Genomic DNA, 20,507 nt, shown 5'->3' on the forward strand with positions numbered 1-20,507 from the left:
TTTGTTTAATCTCTTCCCTGGACGAATTCTTAATCATCAAACAATAAAAACAATGTACCTAAGAATTCAACTAGTTTTATGTCAGCAGTGGAAACAGCAGATCGTCAAAAACTGTGGCCTTTATTCAAAAGCAGTCGTGCTGCTGCAAAAAGCACAACTTGTTCCCATTTTTCAGCAGCAAAAAAATGCCAAGGGCAAGAGTTTGAGAAGTTTATGCTGCAACAAGTTTCTGGTAAGTCAAAGTCTCTTTTAGTCTACCTTGGGAGAGAAATTTACCTTGGATACATTCATCAGCTGCATCATACTACATCTTCTGTCGCTAATAAAAGAAGTGCCAGTAAAATAATAAATATTTAATAGCAACAACAATAGGAACAGCAACTGGTCTCGAGGCTGAATTTACAAGCTCAACTAGGTTTTATTTGAACAGAAAGTTTCATTTGAGCAGTCTGTTTAATGAGATGGAAATTAAACAAAAAAGGAAGCCATGTTAAAATTAGTAGTTATGTCATTTTGTTTCCCTCGCCTCTCGCCCATTGACAGCTGGAGATAAGCACCAGCACCCCTCGCCACCCCAACAGGGATACGCGTGTAGAAAAATGGATGGATGGATCATTTTGTTTCAAATCTTTGTTCTTGTTCATTCCATAAGTTGAGATTCCCTTTAATCGCCTCATAGCTTAGCGTTTAGTGTCAAAAATGCACAACAGAAATCTCTGAAAATGGTCACATCTATTGACAGCAGAGAGTTCAATATAAAATGAAAACAATTTTTTACAGTGTGGCGAACTTATGTAGTCGTTCATTTAAAAAAAATTGGAATTTAAAATGTTTTATTTAAAATCCAAAATATCTCATATTATAAGTAAAACAGCCCCTGAATTGAATAACCAACTATTAAGTTTTACATTTTGGTTTTAATAGTCATCTGTTTAGTGAGAAATGTCTTCCAAAAATGAAGCATTAAAAAGGTTAGTGAGCATTCTCGTGTTGAAATAAATTTTTTTCTGGCAACTGTTGATCACTTCTGTGTATCCCTGTGAACAAAGGCATTCACATGTGCAAAAGTTTCCTTAAAGTGATTGCTCCAGGTTCTTCAACATAATCCTCTGATCAAGAAGTTCTTCCATCATCCTTTGACACAAGTTAATCGTGCAGAAAATATTCCTTGACTCAAACAGATGCTACTGGTATATATGCTGATGAAAATCCAGCCTCTTGTCATCCTTAAATTTCTCTGTTTTCAGGTAAAATGTTGACTTTACATCCATCCAATTGTATTTAGAAACTCTAGAGCAGCCTCTACTACAAGACCTAGTACACATCACAACTCATGTTCATGTGACGGGCAATGTGTTTTTTTTATCACGCTACAGACAACTTAAATTTGTTCGCTCACGTAATGTGTAAATTTACATAATTCTACCTTTTAATACTCTTTAAGTCATGATGTTACATTGGAATGACAGATGACTTCAATAGAATACATTTAATGGGGAGATGTAAAAGTATATCTGATAGCTCACAGAAAAATCTGGCTTTGGGAAACAACCCGTTTCTTCCACTTAGAGTAGCAGTGTTTGAGAAATGCTTTCAATCATGACATTTTTTTTTTTAGAAAACAAAATTTGAGGGGGGGGGGGGTAAATCCTCTAGGGGGAGCCACAGTCTATTTAACAGACCTTGGTGACTGACCTTGTTTGAGTTTGAAACGCTTAGAGACAAAACATTGAACTGGCTCATTTTGCAGATTTCATTCTCGGTTTAATAGTGCTGAGAGCAAACAGAAAATAATGGCAATAACCTTAATTTCAGCATATCATATTAAAGAGACTCAATATAGTTTGAAGTTACTGAAAAGCTACATTTTCTTCACATCTGCAACCTGTAAAAAAAAAAACAAAAAAAAACATCATCTGCGCCCCAACTGTTTCCTAAATGCTTTTAAGGACTTGGCCATCATTGGAGCAACCTCTGTGGAAACAAATAGAAAGCATTATTGAGCAGGAACTGTGCATTATTCATCAGACAACTTTTATTTCTTTGAAATGCGTGAAACCAGAAAACATTTCTCTGAGAAGTTTCCGTAAAGTTGGTACCACACTCTGCTCACTTGTTTTTTTGCGAGGGTCTTGGTGGTTGTTGTTGTTGTTGTTGTTTCCGCCAGAGCTACTGCTGCTACTGGACCTGTTGGGTTCACTGCAACTGGATCTCATTGGGTTCTCCTGTTTAGCACTGGAAACATGCATAAATATATATAGGTTTATATGATTCATAGAAATACTTAAAAAGAAAGAAAAAAAGAAAAAGAGTGGGGGTTAAAGCGGTACAAGACAACAGAGACCCACAGCAGGCTCTAAGCGGAACAAACCAGTTTGTCTGGCATGCACTTCCAATTCTTGTTTGTCCAGCCCCACTTAGAAAGCATTTCCTTCACCGTTATCACACAAGCCCCTGACAGGTTATGACCCTACCAAGCTGCTGTTGTCCAGTGATCACTTTAGGCTTTTACATGGAGCAGCCAGGTGTTGTCAAAGATAAGAGCCATGCACATGACTGCCCCAGAAAAGCTCATGTACTGGGGTCTTTGAGTATAGTCTAAAAGATGCAAACAAATAGCAGCCAACATTCAAAATATACAAATAAACCACGAGAAAACCTTTAAAAACAAACAGCTTTAGATTGCAGCGTATAGGTGGCATCCACCTGCACTTGAGCGGATGCGGCTGCTGCACAGCGGTTCCATGAATTTCCTGCTGAATTCGCACATCTCTTGGTGGCTTGGCAACGGTGTGAATAAATGCCATCTTCACCTGCCGTCCTAAAAAAGGGACCAAAAAAAAAAAAAAAGTAACAGGCCGTCATGACCTTAAAGCTTTTCTTTACCATAAAACTGCCTCCAAAATAACACTATTCTCATCACACTGTTGCTAAAAATGGGGTTTATAGGATAAAGGATTTACTGTGGGCAGGTTTTTATTTATAATCTAGATGAAATCTTGGGATTGTCTTACAGGAAAAAAAATGCTGTGATCTTTTTATGTGAAACATTTATGCAAATAAAACCTTGTGTTATTTTGTTGTTTGTTTTGTTTGTTTTTTACCACTACACCACAATTTAGAGGATGGGCAAAAGTTTCAGAGTAGCATAGATTATTCAAATATTTCAAAAAAAACAAGGTTTGTTAAGTCATTGGGTCCAATATATCCTTTTAAGACATGATTGTTTTTAATAAAATAGCTGGTGCTACAATTAGTTTCTAATAATTCCTACGCTATGCTTCACTTCCTGCTTTCTTAGGGTATAAATATGACTTGACACAGAGGCCCATTACTCAATCTCAGGAATCCTTTACATTGGGAGAGAACATGTTATTCAAGTGAGGCAGATGTGTGGTAGGAAACGGTTTCATGAAAAGCTACTAGCCTAAACTTGCCTAGATCTGCCATAGGAGCAATATAAAGGTTTAAAAAGTAGAAAAAAAAAAATAACACTAGACGAGGACTAAAGTTTATCGTACCAACATGCACAGTCAGGTGGATCATAATGGTAATTAAAAGAAAAATGTGCAAAAATAAGAGCAAAAGAATAATGACACATTCTAGTGGGAGATCATCCTTTGAGTTTCAACGTACATTTAAAGGGTTTTAGGCTCCGCCCACACTGACATATGTTGCGAAACGGATTTCCCGGCATGTTTGCACCTTCCTCCCACACGCTGAACGCTTTTCCAAGTATCCTGGTGACGATTCTCAGTGATCCATGACATGGCAAATCCAAAGACGGTTAAAACGCAACTGGACTTCAGGTCTTTTATAGTTGACAAGGTTTCCTTCTTCATCCAAAAGGGCTTCCTAAACTGGGGAGGTGCCGCTCTGAAGATCTAAATACACCTGCGGATTAGACTCTCCCCATACAATAGGAGGCCATTAGTGCTGCCGTCAGCGTGGCTCGCTGGGACATGCTTGGTCACTGGCCATCATGCTTACTGCTGTTTTAGAAATCTGAAATCTAAGGCCTCCTCCTCTGTTTAGAGTTGTTGTTGTTTTTCTCGTTTGACATAAATGCTTCCCTCAACCCTCTCTCAAACCACCTACACTGTCCAGAATATGAGCATGTTGGCTCTCAAAAAGAGTGCCCCTCTGAACATTCCTCCCTGCACTGCACTGCATACACCACGCCGCTCAATTTGTGTTTGGGAATTCTGTCCTTTGGATGAACCAACCTATCAGAGAGTTCAGTTTGGTCTGTTGTGTTTGGAGAAAATCCTTCTCCAAACACCGAGCACTACAGCTCTATTATCGCCTGCCAACATTGCAACTGAAAGCACATCTCTCGTTAAAAAGGAGCAACGATAACAATAAATAAATAAAATAAATCGATGTTTTAAGGAGCTATGTTCCAGAAATTTCCAACTCTTCCTTTAAGAAATGGCAGTGCTGTTTTCAGAGCAGGACACCCACCCTTCGGCTTGTGGGACTGCGCCGAGACGATAGTTTTTGTCAGTCTTTTGAGCTTCCTTTCCCTCTCCTCAGACAGTCTGATATACATCTCTTTCCATGACTCATACTCCTGAAGTTTGCAGTCTTTGAAATCCCTCTGGCAGTGTTTCCCCCATAAATGGTCGGTCTCGCCGACGTAGATCTGTTAAAAACAAGTAAACTCAAATTACCCAAACATTTTGAAACTGAGCATTTGATCAAATGCTGGTAACTTGAACAAAAAGAGATAAATGAAACGGCCCAAGTGAGAGCTCCGAGCAAACATGTAATGTATGAAAAAGGCGATGAGCAAGCTGGCTCACGTATAGTTACGTTTTTTCCTATCAGAAAGCAGTCTAAGAATGAACGTGGGAGGATTTTCTCAAAAAAAAAAAAAAAAAAAAAAAAAAAAAAAAGCAACTCCTGTAATTTAAACATGACAAACAACACTGTATGTAGCTCTTTACGTGCAGACAGACTGAAGCAAAGAGTAGAACATCCTTATCAGAAGAAAAGTCAGATAAGAGTATAGTAGATAAGAGAGTAGGCAGTAAGTAACTAGGAAGTAGAAAGCAGGTACAAAAGAAAGTGTGGGACTATACTTTGATTAAATTCACCCCCCACCCTCACAGATGTTGCACTCGTGGGAGCCAGTAAAATAATCTCTAATAATTGATTAATGGAAAAATAATCTGCAACACTGCTTCCATGTTTGTGCAAGTGAGCCTATTAAGCGATGCCAAGATCCAGTTTTTTTTTATTGCATCTAAATTATGGATTCTTAACATTTCTACAACGAAGAGGATCAGGCCAGGCTTCAGACTGCTCTGTCTGAATTTCGATGGTTTGATCTGTGAGCTGTTTGAATGTTTGCTTTCCAACACTCGGTTTTAGCCTTAGTGGTGCTGCTCAAGTGCGACACCTAGTGGCCGCCCAAGGACCCTACACTATCCTGAAGTATTTAACTTATGTGTTCGCAAAAGAATATTAGTTGAATTGAAAGACAAACTAATGTCAATGCATTTTTATACATCGTGTTAACAGTATGTTATCTTAAACTTAAAAAAAAAAACCACAAACACACTTTTGGTTGTCATTTGGACAGATTTGTAAAGTTATCTGAGGCAGCTCAGCAGATGTACAATTGTCTGCAAAGCATGATTGCATAAAAAGGATGGGTGACAGCTACTCTAATTGGAAATCACACATTCCAGTTAAAATAGAACATTTAACCCATGGTTAAAGCTTGAAGGTGATTTGATGAGAATCCATCCTGATCATATAAAAGTGTTAGAATATATCCTCTGAAAGCATGAGTGCCTGGTGTGTGAACAATGTTAACATACACTGCTAAAAAAAAAAGGGAACGCTTAAACAACAATGTAACTCCAAGTCAATCATTCTTCTGTGAAATCAAACTGTTAATTTAAGGAGCAACACTGACTGGCAATTAATTTCACCTGCTGTTGTGCAAATGGAATAGACAACAGGTGGAAACTCGAGACAATTAGCAAGACACCCCAATAAAGGAGAGGTTCTGCAGGTGGTGACCACAGACCACGTCTCAGTTCCTCTGCTTTCTGCCTGATGTTTTGGTCACTTTTGAACGCTGGCGGTGCTTTCACTCTAGTGGCAGCATGAGACGGAGTCTACAACCCACACAAGTGGCTCAGGTAGTGCAGCATGACCGGTTTGGCTGTGGGTCAGTGATGGTGGTGGTGGGGGGGCATTTCTTTGGGGGGCTGCACAGTCCTCCACATGAGCTCGCCAGAGGTAGTCTGACTGCCATTAGGAACAGAGAGGAGGTCCTCAGACCCATTGAGAGACAATATGCTGATGGGGTTGGCCCTGGGTTCCTCCTAATGCAAGACAAAGCTAGACCTCATATGAGTATGAGGCTTTGATGCTATGGACCAGCCCGCCTGTTCTCCAGAGCTGAATCCATTCAGCACATCTGGGACATCATGTCTCGCTCCATTCACCAACGTCATGTTGCACCACAGACTGTCAGGAGTTGGCGGATGCATTAGTCCAGGTCTGGGAGGAGATCCCTGAGGAGACCATCCACCACCTCATCAGGAGCATTCCCAGACGTTGTAGGGAGGTCATACAGCCACATGGAGGTCACACATGCTACTGAGCCTCATTTTGACTTGTTTTAAGGACATTAAATCAAAGTGGGATCCGCCTGTAATGTGTTTTTCCACTTTAGTGTGGCTCCAAATCCAGACCTCCATTTGTTTTCAGCAGATTCAACTGTGTAAAGAACAATTTTTTAATAACAATATTTCATTCATTCATAGGATGTGTTATTTTAGTGTTCCCTTTATTTTTTGAACAGTGTACTTAAGGGTCATATGATTTGAAAACAGACATTCATGGCAACAAAATTAAAAAGTTGTCCCATCTGCTGTTTTCCACAAAACTACGAATGACTAACAATAAAATCAACTCATTTCTAAAACGTTGGTAACTTCTGAGAGTTTTGTGTGAGTACACAAACTGTTCCGAGGGTGCTATGCTCTGGAGAGCTGCCACGATTTGGTGTCTGGTGCAGTGAGGAGTCCTGGCCAGGACAGCGAGTAATGACACACTGGAGACATGGCACTCCGAGCACCAGACAAACCAAGGACCCGATTTTTACCCACTGTGAAACCAAAAATAGGATGTGATTATTTTTTAAAAACCCTGACTGCTTGAGAAGGAAGCACGGATTTTGCCCACATGTTGCAACAGTGTGAATGCCTGTGCAAAAGGGTATTTTTCCCGTAGCCGGTACATTCAGTTGTTATTGTCTGATTAAGTTATTGTCTTCATTGGAGCAGTGATCATCCAAGGCCTACGAATGGAAGCAGTAACAACAAAAGAAGGCGGACGGGGACAAGCGTCGGAGGACCAGACAGGACTGTAAGCTGAGCAGCAAACAGGACATAAACAGCCCTGCTGGTGGTTCTGTCTAAGTACAGCTATATTCAATCACTCGCACACTGTTTGTCAGGCCTTTATCCTTTTATATTCCATTTTATATAGTAATATTATGTTATTTTGGCTTAAAAATGTACAGGGTTTTGTAACTTGAAGGTTATGTTATGAGAGGGGTAAGGGAACATGACTGGGTAACTTTGCACACCTCAATGTCAGCACAAACGCACTAAAGATTTCCAATATAAGAGCTCCGTCACTATAAAACATCAAAAAGGCTTCCTGGCAGCTATCAGCTGCCCCACACACCTTCACTGTAAACCAAGAGTTTCAAACTCAGATCCTTGGGGGCCGGTGTCCTGCAACTTTTAGACATGTCCCTCGTCCTAAACACCTGAATCAAAAAGCTAAACTGCCTCATTAGCATGCAGTCAAGATCTACAGAGCTCTGCTAATGAGCTGATCTTTGAGTCAGCTTTGTTGAAGCAGAGACTCGTCTAAAGGTTTCAGGAGACCAGACTCTTAATAATGCTGTTTATTATGTTCTATAGCCAATACCCATCATAACATTATCTGCAGTTATGAGTAGTAGATAGTAGACCCAGGTATATCAATGATATCTGCCAACCAAGAGCATCATCCACCAAGTGTCTAAGGTTTTAGAAATAGAAGTGAGAATGACAGTGATGTTGATTTCTAATGCGGCAGCGAAGAACATCTCCTTACTGGGTTGTATTCCTCTATTCGCAGCAGCTGCTCTGGTGTACACCTCTCCAGCACTGGCTCAAGAAGTTCAAATGGGACTCCGCCGGTCTCATAAAGCACTAAAAAGAGACTCGTGCCATCTAATTATTGAGTTTAAAAAAACAACAAAACTGTAAAAGCGTTCACGGGACATTACTCACAGTTGAGGTTGTTCTGGAGCGTGCGGATACACTGTTGATACAAGCTCATCATAGTCGGGAGGAAAAGGGTTTTGGCACCCGAGTACACTTGCATCTTCCTGTTCAGCCGCTGACCAGTGAAGACAGCAGACTCCTCCGAGACGTCACATAAATCAGGCTCCCTCTCAACTGCAATAAAGAAAACATGTCACGAACAACTTAAAGAAAGAGGACAGCGGTTATTTCCAACACGCATTACCTTTCTTCTCGAAGCAGTAGTCAACGTTGGAGGGCTTTTCCAGTTCTGGCAAAGTGGCGGGCAATGGGACGTCCATCAGGCGCATTAAAGATTCCTGTGGCTTCTAGCAGATTTTTTTAGGAATTGTTTTTGAAACAAACAACTGAGCAGAACGTTTTAAATATCACCGTTAGGTATACCTGTTCTGAGAAAGAGGCAGTGGACTTCCGAGGCTTAATCCCTGGATCTTTTGATGTTGGCTCTTTTGATGCAGCCTTGACCACCTTGGGAGCCCTCTTCACTCCTGAATGTTCTTTCTTCTTGAGGACGTTCACATCATAGTTCAAGTAAGATTCAAAAGACATGGAGGGTTCGCCCGGCTCACCATTGCTCTCTGCATCTCGGTGCCCCATTTTGGCCTTTTTGCGTTGATTCTTTAAATATTTCTTGCTTTCAGGATCTGGATGGTATTTTACATTGTCACGCTTTTCATAGTCTGGTTTTTTTCCTTTTTCTGTTTTGAGCCTCTGAGCTCCTCGACTCTTCCAGGTGTCTGTCATCTTTGGCCTCTTTTAATGTTTTTAAGTGCTTGTGACGGGAGGAAAACGGCTCACCGTCTTTCCTCGATGACTCTTTTGATGGCTTTGATTTTGTGTTCGACTCTCGTTCTCTCCCAGAGGTGCCTTTCAACTTTTCCCTGGACTCAGACCTGGATTTTTTATGAGTACCCTCAAAGGTTTTGTTGCCGAACATGGTATCGCTGTTTTGTTTTTTCAACTTGGAGAGATCACTCTCGTCCATTTGGTCCTCTTGGATTTGAGCTTTGCCTTTTGAAATGTCCTTCGGAAGGTTGGCCGTGCTTTCTTCTTGCGGCTTTTCGTTATCCTTGTCCACGTTGAGTTTTCTTTTCTGCTCTACCAGTTGTTCTTTCTTACCAAGCACTTTGAAGGCCGTCTCATCTAAAGCATCTTTATCCTCACGATTAGACGACGGGTGGTTATTGTTATAGTCATTCTGCAAACTCCCATTATCGGAACAGCTTTGGTCATCCTCTTTGTTTTTAACAGAAACACCACCCAACCACGCGGCACTGTCACTTTGACTGCATGAGGGGACAATTTAAGATTGGGACAAATAACCCATTAAATAAAAAGGCAGAATCAAGCTAGTTTTGCGATTGATAAAAATTACCTTGTGGATTCCTTTGGGACTAGTTTCTTCCAACCTTTAACCAGCAACTTGGCAAATTCTCCTGCTTGCTTGTGTCTCCGCAGGGAATTAACCGTTTTGCCAATCCCAGTTTCCTATTGAGCATGAGTGCATACGATGAACCTCCTAAAAATAATTGTATACCTACAATATTTGTTCTTTACAATAGAGACTTACAGAAAGGACATCTAATGTGATATCCAGATCCTTCAGTTTCTGCAAAATTTTCAGGACCTGAAAGATGAACAGGAGCGATATCAGGTGAGCGAAGGTTTTGGTAACTGCATGTTCTCATCAGAAATCGGCATGGAAAGTCGTTTCGAAGCAAAATAGCAGACAGAAATGCAATTTGGGTAAATACAATTACAAATCCGGATCAGAAGGATCTGATTGACAGGAAGGATTGAAATCATGGTGCAAGCAAGTCAACCACACCACTTATGACTTATGAGCACTGACATTGAGGGGTGAAGCAAATACGTTACTGATGCAGCATAAAGTGTGGACAGCGATGGATCTGAGGGGGATAATTGGCTGCTATTGGTATTTTAATAAAGAAAATTAAGTCAAATGTGTTTTGGGACAGTTTATAATTTAAAAAATGGCTTGTCTTTCCATTTCTAAACAAAATAATTACTTATTTTGTTTTCCCATTACTGGCTTCCGATGAGAAAATTTAATTATTCATATTAAACGTTTGAGGTTTTTTGTGATTAAAACAAAAGCAGAAAACCCTCACTAAAGAGAAAGGAAAATTTGGTCAGTTATCACATGTTTTGGCACCCTCAAAACCTCAACTTGAACAGAGTGATTAATTCACTCTGTAATGTCACTTCCCATAAATGTTTACTCTTTGTCTGAACTCGGAGTTCTAGGTATGCTTTATTTTATGCAACCTTGAATATCTCCATAAAAAAAATAAAACTACTGTATTCAATCAGGAAAAGAAACATGTTCCGTATTTAAACTTAACATTTTTCATTTTAAAACAGAAATCCACAACCTGTTTTGTTGTTCTTTGCTCTTTTTTTTTTTTTCCATTTCTGGTTTCTAATGAGAAATATCCAATTACTGTACCAATACACACAAGCACCACAGTTGCAACGCTATCGCTGGCAATGCCTTTTAAGAGACCAGCGTATTAAAACGGTTTCTATGTATAATCCGGGCAATAGGTAGATGACTGAAAAAAAAACTGTTCAAGTGCCAAATATGGTAGTGCTGGTTTAGGATCGCCACACATGCTGAGTGTGCATTTTGAGTAGAAGCTATGTATGGATACTCACACACCCACCAGCCATGCTCCCTTAAACTATAAATGGTATATGGCTCCTGTGATATGTCTTTGAAATGAACACAATTGCCATTTCATATCTTCATTTAAATTGCTTTTAACAAAAAAACAAATTGTCTAAAGACGCATTTCAAGAGACAGCCTCACAACAGCCTGCACAGCGCCCCCCACCCTCATTGATGATGGACAACAGCCAGAAGTTGCGCAGACTGGTATGTTGCCAATTTTAGCTTGAGGCTCTCCCATATAAACACCCCGACAGAATCTCACATGAAGTTTTTTTAAGAACCTGTTCCCAGTTCCTGCAACCTTAATCCAGTAAAGACACACAGGACAGATTCGAGCCATAATCTGAAAGAGTGCATTGTCAGTCCTAATTCGTTATTAAAAGCTATTTAATTTGGCAAACATCAGAGGAAAGCGGGTGGTTGTGGACTCTTGCGGCGTATTAGAATAATTGGAGGTTTTAATCCATTAATATAAAAATAAAGGGTTGGGTCGGCTGCTCTAAAATAATAATAATAACAACATCAGTACACTGACTTTTTTTTTTTTTTGCACGTGTTTTGTTGGTTTTCAACTTGATTAAATAAAGAAGTGAAATCTACCGTAGCAGGATCTGCTGTGTCTGACAGCTGAAGTTTGAACCGCATGATTTTCTTCACCACATCTGAGCTTCTGGCCATCACGGTGGTTCACGTGCAACCGCCTGCACACACCGGGCAGCGCGCGCCCGTTGATGACCGAATTATAATGGGCGGGGCCACGCCGAACCGGAGCAAGAGGAAACGCAATCTGTGGGACAGTGGGCTGGTTGAAAGAAGATGCTCTTGAATTTTTGTATCAGATGAAAGCTAAATAACTGAATATATATATATATATATATATATATATATATATATATATATATATATATATATATATATATATATATATATAGATAGATAGATAGATAGATAGATAAAAATCGGTTTATATTTGGCAATCCTTTGCAACAATGGCAGCTTCAGTTCTTCTGAAAAAATGCTTTCCACAGAGTTTGGGTGTATGTTTATAGGAATATTACCGGAGGCACATTTGTGAGGTCAGACACTGATGTTCTGAGGTCAGAACTCTGTGAAGGCCAAGTCAGTGGACCAAACTTGCACCTTCATGTCACCATGGGCCGTGCTTTTGTGTACTTTATAGTAAAGGGGGAACAGAAAAGGGTGATCACCAAACCGTCTCCACAGTCACACATATTTCCAGGGTGGTAGTTGTAGAGGGAGTGAAGGATTATTGTATTGATCTTCATGCAGATCAGGAGAACGCTGCCACACCTGCATTAAGGCAGCAGGTAGGGAGTGTTGCAAGAGATGAGATGGGTCGATTGAGCTGTGATCTGGGTAGCTTTCCTGATATGGCCCTCAAAGTGGTGTTTGTGGTGACCCAATAGTTTTGTGGGGTAGTTTAGTTTTAGGAAGCTGTACAAGTCGGCATGTTTGAAGAGACTGTGATGTCATTCTAATCTAAGGCTGTTATTTGTTTCAATTCAATCAATCCATGCACCCAATTGTCTTCTGATTATGTTAGATCATATTCTAAAGCACTTCCAGGCGAGAAGGGATACGTTGTCCCTCCAGCACCTTTTAAGTTTGCCTCTGTGTCTCCTCTTTGTTGGTTGGACCCACTATAATGTCTAATTCTACAGGAATCGCACAGGAGTTACCATTGAATGATGATGCATTTCAACTTTTCTCGTTTGATAAGTAAGGTGTTTTATTTGTCATGATACATACAAGGTACATACAACAAAATTACGTAGATCAGATGGAGGGTTAGCCTGAGCCGCTGCGACTGAGCTCGATGCCACTGATGGCCGACCTGACCAGCATCTCCTTAGTGGTAGGGGAAACCGGAGCACCCGGAGAAAACCTATGTAGACACAGGGAGAACATGCAAACTTGCAAAAGGCCCCTGCCCCCTGCAAAATGTGATGTACCCATTTATTTACATTAAACTGCTACAGTAATCTGATATCAGATCTTTACCAACATTTGCTCAGAATCCAAATATCAAAAGTTTCTCTAAATAATAAGGAATACTGTAAAGCATGCCGCACCGCTTTAAACCACATGCAATGAGAAAGACAAATAAAATATTTTCTCTTGCTCTTAAAAATGTAATTTGCATGACAATGGAGAGAATTATAGAGAAATGTCTCTGGTGACTAGCAAACTCCTGCCGGCTCTGTCTGGTCAGAGCCCATCAGGGGCCCTTATTTCCAATTTCAGTCATCAAGTCTATTTATTTAATCTCTACGATGATGTCCAAATTTTATAATTTGCAAGATATTTACAATAGAGCTGCATTGGTTCTACCATATGCATTATTTTCCCCATTTTAAAAGGATGAGGATACAAGCTGATTCCTTCAAAGTGTGTTGACATTATGAATGGAGGCTACTGTCGGACACTATTTTGTTGAGGATAATCTCTGGTCCCTGCTGCCACATGCACTACACAGTTGTTGATTGGCACTGACCTCTCTAGAGGAGGAGTTTGCTCCCTATCTTTCTGTGGGGGTGAAAGCTGGTCTCTCTCTCCTGCTCCAGTAACTGGAGGCACAGGTTCCTTCTTCATCAGTCTCAACTCCGTTCTCAGGTAAGTGGACCTTCCCAACACTTTCTTATGACAATAAATCTGAAAATGCAGCTTGGAAATTTGGGTGTTTCAGTGCTTAAATTTGTTTTATAGGGGTCAGTACAGAAATACAACAAACCAAGTCCACTGAGTGTTTGATGCAGCGAAACGTTTGGGGGTTTATTTCCCATGAGTCCAGACTTATTGAAGATAAAGCTAAAATCTTTCACCATTGAAAGGGAACAACAGAGTTTTTTTCAGTTTGAACCCAAATTGCCAGAGGACACGAGGCCTGCTACTCAAGTCCCAAAGTCTATAAAAGGAACGTCATGAGAGAGCCACCCGGCGTTGCTATTCCTGGACGTGCTGCAGATAAACTGCGACAGATGCATGAGGGGCATGTTGAAATACTCCCACTTTGCAGAGTCAACTGGTTGCACACATGTTAAGCTGTCAAGGACTAGTTTTATCTAAATAAATCTGAAGAGCTCAAATATTCCAAGAGAAAGTAAAATGTAGTAAACAGTACAAAAAATAAGCAGTCATAAAATGAGGACCACCTAAATGATATTGGATTGGTTTCCCTTTTGTCAGCTGAAACAACTCCTACAAGTCAAAGTATGGTCTGTCTGGTACTAAGTTAACAATAGTTTGTATTGACTCTGGGAATGGATCAGTATTTTCACTTATGTCTTAAAGCACCACAAGATATGCATTCAAGGGGCTTTAGTTGGCAGGCGAACTATTACTCATGACTGCGCTGTCTTTAGGAGCAAACATTTTCACCCCGAGGCTATAGGGGAGTGCAGTTACTATGAAGTGTAATCCCATAACTCCAAAAGTATAATTTATGATACTATTTTTTCTGAGACCTCTACCTCTTGAACGAAGTCAGTTGTTTTTCTGAACACACAATTTACAACAAACAAATAAATATATTTTAAACACCCTACATAAAAATGCAGAAAATTTGATGAAAATTAATTTTTTGGTCTAACATCATTTATGATACAAAGAAAATCTGAAATTCTGACATTTGTTTTTAAAATAACCAAAAAGATTTTCTTTGGAAAAGAAAATTTGAAATTGCCTCACAATTACCTGTGTCTTTTTCCATCCGCAATCACAATATATTGTTTGAAGTACAACAAATTAAGTAAGATGCATTTGTTGTACTTTCTGGTATTTTCTTTGTGTGATACAATGATTTCTTCATGTCTGAAATGCGTTTTTGGTCAAATGTGACATGTGTGTATACTTTCAGAAGGCTACAGGCTGTGTTCCCACTGCTACGGCCATGGCACCCAAAAAGAACAAGACGACCAAGAAGAGTAAAGGAGACATAAACGACATTATGGTGGAAAACAGCCCCATTAACAAGATTAATGGACTAAACACTCTGATTGAGGGAGGAAACGGCTTCAGCTGCATCTCGACTGAAGTCACGGATTCCGTGTACGCGCCAAACCTCCTGGAGGGTCTGAGCAACATGCGACAGGAAAGTTTCCTCTGTGACTTAACCGTCACCACCAAGTCAACAACATTTGATGTCCACAAGGTTGTCATGGCCTCCTGCAGTGAGTACATAAGAAAGATCTTGAAGAAGGACCCCAGCCTTCTGAAGATCGACCTGAATGACCTCTCACCAGTTGGTCTGGCAACTGCGATCACATATGCATACTCAGGAAAGCTTACGTTGTCCCTCTACAGCATCGGCAGCACGATTGCTGCAGCCAGGCTGCTTCAGATCAGCACCCTGGTAAAAATGTGCAGCGATTTCCTCATGCAGGAGCTCAGCGTGGAGAACTGCATGTACGTGGCCAACATCGCCGATGCCTATGACCTCAAAGAAACCAAGGAAGCAGCCCAAAAGTTCATGCGGGAGAACTTCATTGAGTTTTCCGAAATGGAGCAGTTCCTGAAGCTCACATACGAGCAGATCAGCGAATTTCTCTCCGATGATTCCTTACAGCTCCCCTCTGAGATCACAGCCTTCCAGATCGCCATGAAATGGTTAGACTTTGATGAGAAGAGGCTGAAGTACGCCGCCGATCTCCTCACCCTCATCCGCTTCGGGACGATCTCTGCTCAAGACCTCGTGAATCACGTCCAGAGTGTCCCCAGGATGATGCAAGACCCCGAGTGCCACCGTTTGCTCGTCGACGCCATGAATTACCATCTTCTGCCCTACCAGCAGAACATCCTGCAGTCGCGTAGAACAAAGGTGCGCGGTGGCCTCAAGGTGATTCTGACAGTGGGCGGGCGTCCTGCCTTGACGGAGAAATCTCTCAGCAAGGATGTTCTCTACAGAGACGAAGACAAAGTTTGGAATAAATTGACGGAAATGCCAGCAAAGAGTTTTAACCAGTGTGTGGCCGTGCTGGATGGCTTCCTTTATGTGGCAGGGGGTGAGGACCAGAACGACGCCAGGAACCAGGCAAAACATGCCGTTAGCAACTTCTGCAGGTACCAGCCAGTCCGTTTGATCTTAACTTCTGTCGCATCGGTAGTCTTCCGTGGTGACATATTTCTTTTCATTCTTTAGGTACGACTGCCGCTTCAACACTTGGATTCACTTGAGCAACATGATCCAAAGGCGCACCCACTTCAGCCTCAACACCTACAATGGCCTCCTGTTCGCAATCGGCGGCCGAAATGCAGACGGCGTTCAGGCCTCCATGGAGTGCTACGTACCCTCCTCTAATCAGTGGCAGATGAAAGCCGCCATGGAGGTGCCACGCTGCTGTCACGGCAGCTCCGTCATCGATGGCAAGATCCTCGTATCAGGAGGCTACATCAACAACGCCTACTCCAGGGCTGTGTGCGCTTACGACCCCTCCACCGACACCTGGCAGGACAAGAGCAGTCTGAGCACTCCCCGAGGCTGGCACTGCGCTGCTACCATTGGGGACCGAGCCTACGTGATTGGTGGCAGCCAGCTCGGAGGGCGGGGAGAGAGAGTCGACGTCCTCGTTGCCGAGTCTTACAACCCACACAGCGGCCAGTGGAGCTACTGCGCGCCCCTCCACACGGGGGTTAGCACGGCTGGCATTTCCATTTTGGACAACAAGATCTATCTCCTCGGGGGCTGGAACGAGGGTGAGAAGAAGTACAAGAAGTGCATTCAGGTTTACAACCCCGATCTCAATGAATGGACTGAAGATGACGAGTTGCCAGAAGCCACGGTTGGCATTTCATGCTGCGTCGTCACCATACCTACGAGGAAAACACGAGAATCCAGAGCCAGTTCAGCTTCATCTGCACCAGTCAGTATATAGAGGGGTTTTAACCTCAACAATGATATAGTTCAGTCTGCAGATCTCCACTTTGTCCGTTGCATTCTTGGTACCAAATGGACATCAGGTTTCCTTATTTATGCAAATATTAGGCTATTTTTTAGACTATTTCATATTTGCTACATTTAGCATTGCCGATGCATTAATAATGTTTTAAGTTTATACAAGATAAAAACATCCAATAACAAATTTTTTAAGGGGCCAATTCAACTGGAATATTTTTTTTTTTTACAAGCCATTATGCTTCAGTAAATATTATAATAAAACTCAGGCAAATTCAATCTAAAAACACCAAATGTTGAAAGAAACATAAAAATGTTTGATCTAGGTTATGATGCCTTTAACCACTGTGACCTTCGCGTACTGTACTTGAAGGGAATGGAAAGGTGAAGTTGGAATAAGTAAGTTGACGCCTACCAGGAGTAGGTGCTTGTGATCAGTGCCTCAGCAGACAATTAACCTGGTGGTTCTCCGTATAATCTCAGCTGCAGCATACATTAATCTTATGCTGTATTTATAATATTGTTTTAATCACTACTGCTATAATTCAAACTGGTTCTGTGCTAAAAATAGGTGAATGCGTTCAAATGAGACAGAGGGTCTTTCATTTTGTAAAAAATACAAATAAAAAATCCAATACAGCAACAATGTTCAGAGCCTGAGCTTGTCAGGAAGATCATGAAAATCCTGACTTCTCATGTCTTTCTATTTTATGTTTGTTTTTAAATTAAAGTCATGCATTGTAATCTCATCTGAGAACTGTCTTTTGTTGCAAAGCGACCTTTCTTTTAAATGTCTGTGTTTATGATATTTTATGGCTGTTCAGGCATCAAATGTTTTATTTATTTATTTTTCAGTCTTTCCAAATTTTATATTTAATCACTTGTCTCAATGTCTTTATAACAAAATATTTCTTATTGACAGGATTTTTTTTGTTTCTGAATTAGTTTGACATTATTGAGGGAAAGAAAAAGTCTAACTGAACAAAGGATAAAAAAAATGTTTGCAACATTAGTGTTTCTTTTACCATCACATATTAAGACATTACAATATGGCAGAAATAAATGTGAAATATTGCTTGCTTGAGAGAATTTGCGTCGGCTAATACTCTTTTCTTTATCAAAGTATGAGAAAATAAGGAGTTCAAAACAACATGAGAATTACTTTCATTGTGCTGAGTTTACATCAGTGTTTGTAGGACAGTTCAAACAAATACAGAGGAAGTTTAGAAGGTTTTATTCTCCCTGCTGGGTACACATTAGTAGATGAACGTTTTTTTTTTTGGGATGTTTTAAACAAATTTTTATCAAAGCGACACATCTAGGATAGCAAATTTTCTATAATATTTGAGTAATACTGGATAAACCAGAGCATCAATTTCACTAGACTATATTCCAACAACAGTTTTTCAGTCCGATACTTCTTCAGATCTGCTGTAACACATGACCGCCATAGGGGATCCTTACTGCTCACAGCCATCTATTTTGACTCATATAGTCAGAGTTAATGCAACATTTAATTTCCCTGTGGGATCAATATTGTATTTTTAAATTTGACCTTGAATTCAAAATTGAAATCTAAAAATAGTGACAGATGGATTTCAGCTCCGACGCGAGCTAGGGCCCTTTCATACCACGTAAGAGCATGAAAACAGGACACAATATGAGGTCAACAAATTGCAAAAAAGTATTATTTATCTACAATGCAGTGATTATTTAGTGGTCATCCATGTCTATTAGTTCCATCTCATTGAAGCATAGTTTTTCCCCTACTTAAATATTTCATTAAGCTCGGTAACCAGAGCATGGCTTACACAGCCACTCCTGTATCTTCTGACTCTTGTAAAGTTTTCAGCAGAATAAAACAACAACATGGCTTGTTCACGCCAATGCCTTTAAAATGATACGCTTGTTTTGAAAAGTTACCCTTAGAAATGAATAAACTGGTCAGTACTCTCACCCAGTGACACTCCCATCATTGAATGCCTTTTACAAACAGGCCTGCGGAAACATGCTGCTGCTTTTCATAATCTTTGACTGGAGATGGATTGCGATATGAGCTGCACAGGTGTGCCATGTATATGGGCCACCTTTCACCTGCCAAGCCCATAGTGTTGTTTTAACATTTCATGTTGTGCACAAGCGTATTGCAGAAATGTTCGGGAGGGGAGCTTCCTATGTTGAGTTTGTTTACCCAGAATCTTAGTGTCACAATAAGGTAATCATTTACAGATGACAATCTAAATGTAATTCTGTTTAGCTTTCAGGTCCTCTCTAAAACAAATTTAGAGAGGAAAGAAGAACATTTTAAATCTGAGCAAAAGCTAAAAGATCGACTGAACTTAACTAGACAAAAACATTCAGATTGTAACTGATGGACTGGTTTTCTGTAAAAGTAACACTGGAGAAGGCTGCATAGGTGTTTGCCTTTATAAAAAAGAGGATTTTAAGTTCTAGCGGGCAAGCTAAACTGCATCCATATTTGTGGTGGGTGTGAGTGCAGTTCAAATAAAAAAGGCTCCATTCTTACTTATGAATGTGCTGTCAATACACTGTCCTATGAAAGCTGCTGTGTCATTATTACAAATGTTATTTGTCCTTTTTTTTCTCAGAATATTGCTGTACTCAAGCATTCGTGAAAAGCTGTTACTTTTTATGTTCTGGCCATAATCATGACTCATTCATTGTAACGCAGTCAAAGTAACATGACTAAGCAGTTTGGCAATGACGTCCTGGGCTCGACAGCAAGAAAAAAACTAAGGAAAACTAAGGAGAAAAATAAAACTAAAACTAAACTAAAATAATAATAATAACTATTGTTATTTTGATAACAAAACAAGCAGATTTAAAAACACTAAAGATCCATCGTTATGTGCTGGGCTTGAAAGATTTTTCTTTTAAAATTGACAACAATATCTTGCATTGTGCTTTGTTCCTCATTTTTATTAGTTCTACATAAATACTGGATTGGTTGGTACAGCTTGATACTGTGAATGATATGTTGTTCAGAATGCAGGTGTAAAGTTTGCCACCTGTGCATAAAATATATTTGGGCTTTAAAGATACACTTGAAATGTTAAAATTTTACATTGTGTAAATTTATGTACGAATTTATGTATGGATTTCCCTTTGTCTACACAAGGTCCAAATTCTAAGTACATAATCAAATACATTCATACTCATTAACTTTATGAGGCTAGTTTGTCAGTATAAAATTACCTTTTGAAAATAACAACCTTTAAGCAAATATTAGACCTACTTTTCATTAAAAGCTTGAAACATCAGTATATTTCACTTAGGGAACTGAGTTACTGAAATAAACTGAACTTTTCATTAATATTCAAATGTAGTGAAAGGTTGTGTACAACATTTTTCCCCCAGCCATCAGCAAACTTCTTGTATACAGTGTTCTTTGCGGAACAGACCTGGTCACAAGGCATAGCTTTCAGATTTAAAAAATAGTAAATAATGCCAGAAGCTTATTATTTGCCTCAAAAGGTGAATGGATTCTCTGAAGCTTGCTAAAGGACTTTTAACCAAATATGTCCCTTTCCATAATATA

The 20,507-nt window shown here is 40.2% G+C and overlaps 2 protein-coding genes across 2 annotated transcripts; one reads left to right on the forward strand and one right to left on the reverse strand.

Annotated features, from left to right (window-relative positions):
• Positions 1 to 1,728: 1,728 nt before the first annotated feature.
• On the reverse strand, positions 1,729 to 11,760 carry eloal (elongin A, like). Its single transcript, XM_036126469.1, is given in 12 exon segments — positions 1,729 to 1,974; positions 2,114 to 2,235; positions 2,707 to 2,821; positions 4,465 to 4,645; positions 8,131 to 8,228; positions 8,310 to 8,477; positions 8,548 to 8,650; positions 8,727 to 9,023; positions 9,025 to 9,628; positions 9,718 to 9,830; positions 9,913 to 9,969; positions 11,638 to 11,760. Coding segments are annotated over 12 exon segments (1,998 nt in total). The 5' UTR covers positions 11,716 to 11,760; the 3' UTR covers positions 1,729 to 1,912.
• A 1,803-nt stretch (positions 11,761 to 13,563) lies between these two features.
• On the forward strand, positions 13,564 to 17,697 carry klhl31 (kelch-like family member 31). Its single transcript, XM_012877797.3, has 3 exons — positions 13,564 to 13,671; positions 14,915 to 16,116; positions 16,196 to 17,697. Exons 2-3 carry the CDS (start codon positions 14,948 to 14,950, stop codon positions 16,926 to 16,928), a joined length of 1,902 nt encoding a protein of 633 aa, XP_012733251.1. The 5' UTR covers positions 13,564 to 13,671; positions 14,915 to 14,947; the 3' UTR covers positions 16,929 to 17,697.
• Positions 17,698 to 20,507: the final 2,810 nt, after the last annotated feature.

Source organism: Fundulus heteroclitus, chromosome 22 (assembly GCF_011125445.2).
Source record: "Fundulus heteroclitus isolate FHET01 chromosome 22, MU-UCD_Fhet_4.1, whole genome shotgun sequence".
In the NCBI taxonomy this organism is placed as follows: domain Eukaryota; kingdom Metazoa; phylum Chordata; class Actinopteri; order Cyprinodontiformes; family Fundulidae; genus Fundulus; species Fundulus heteroclitus.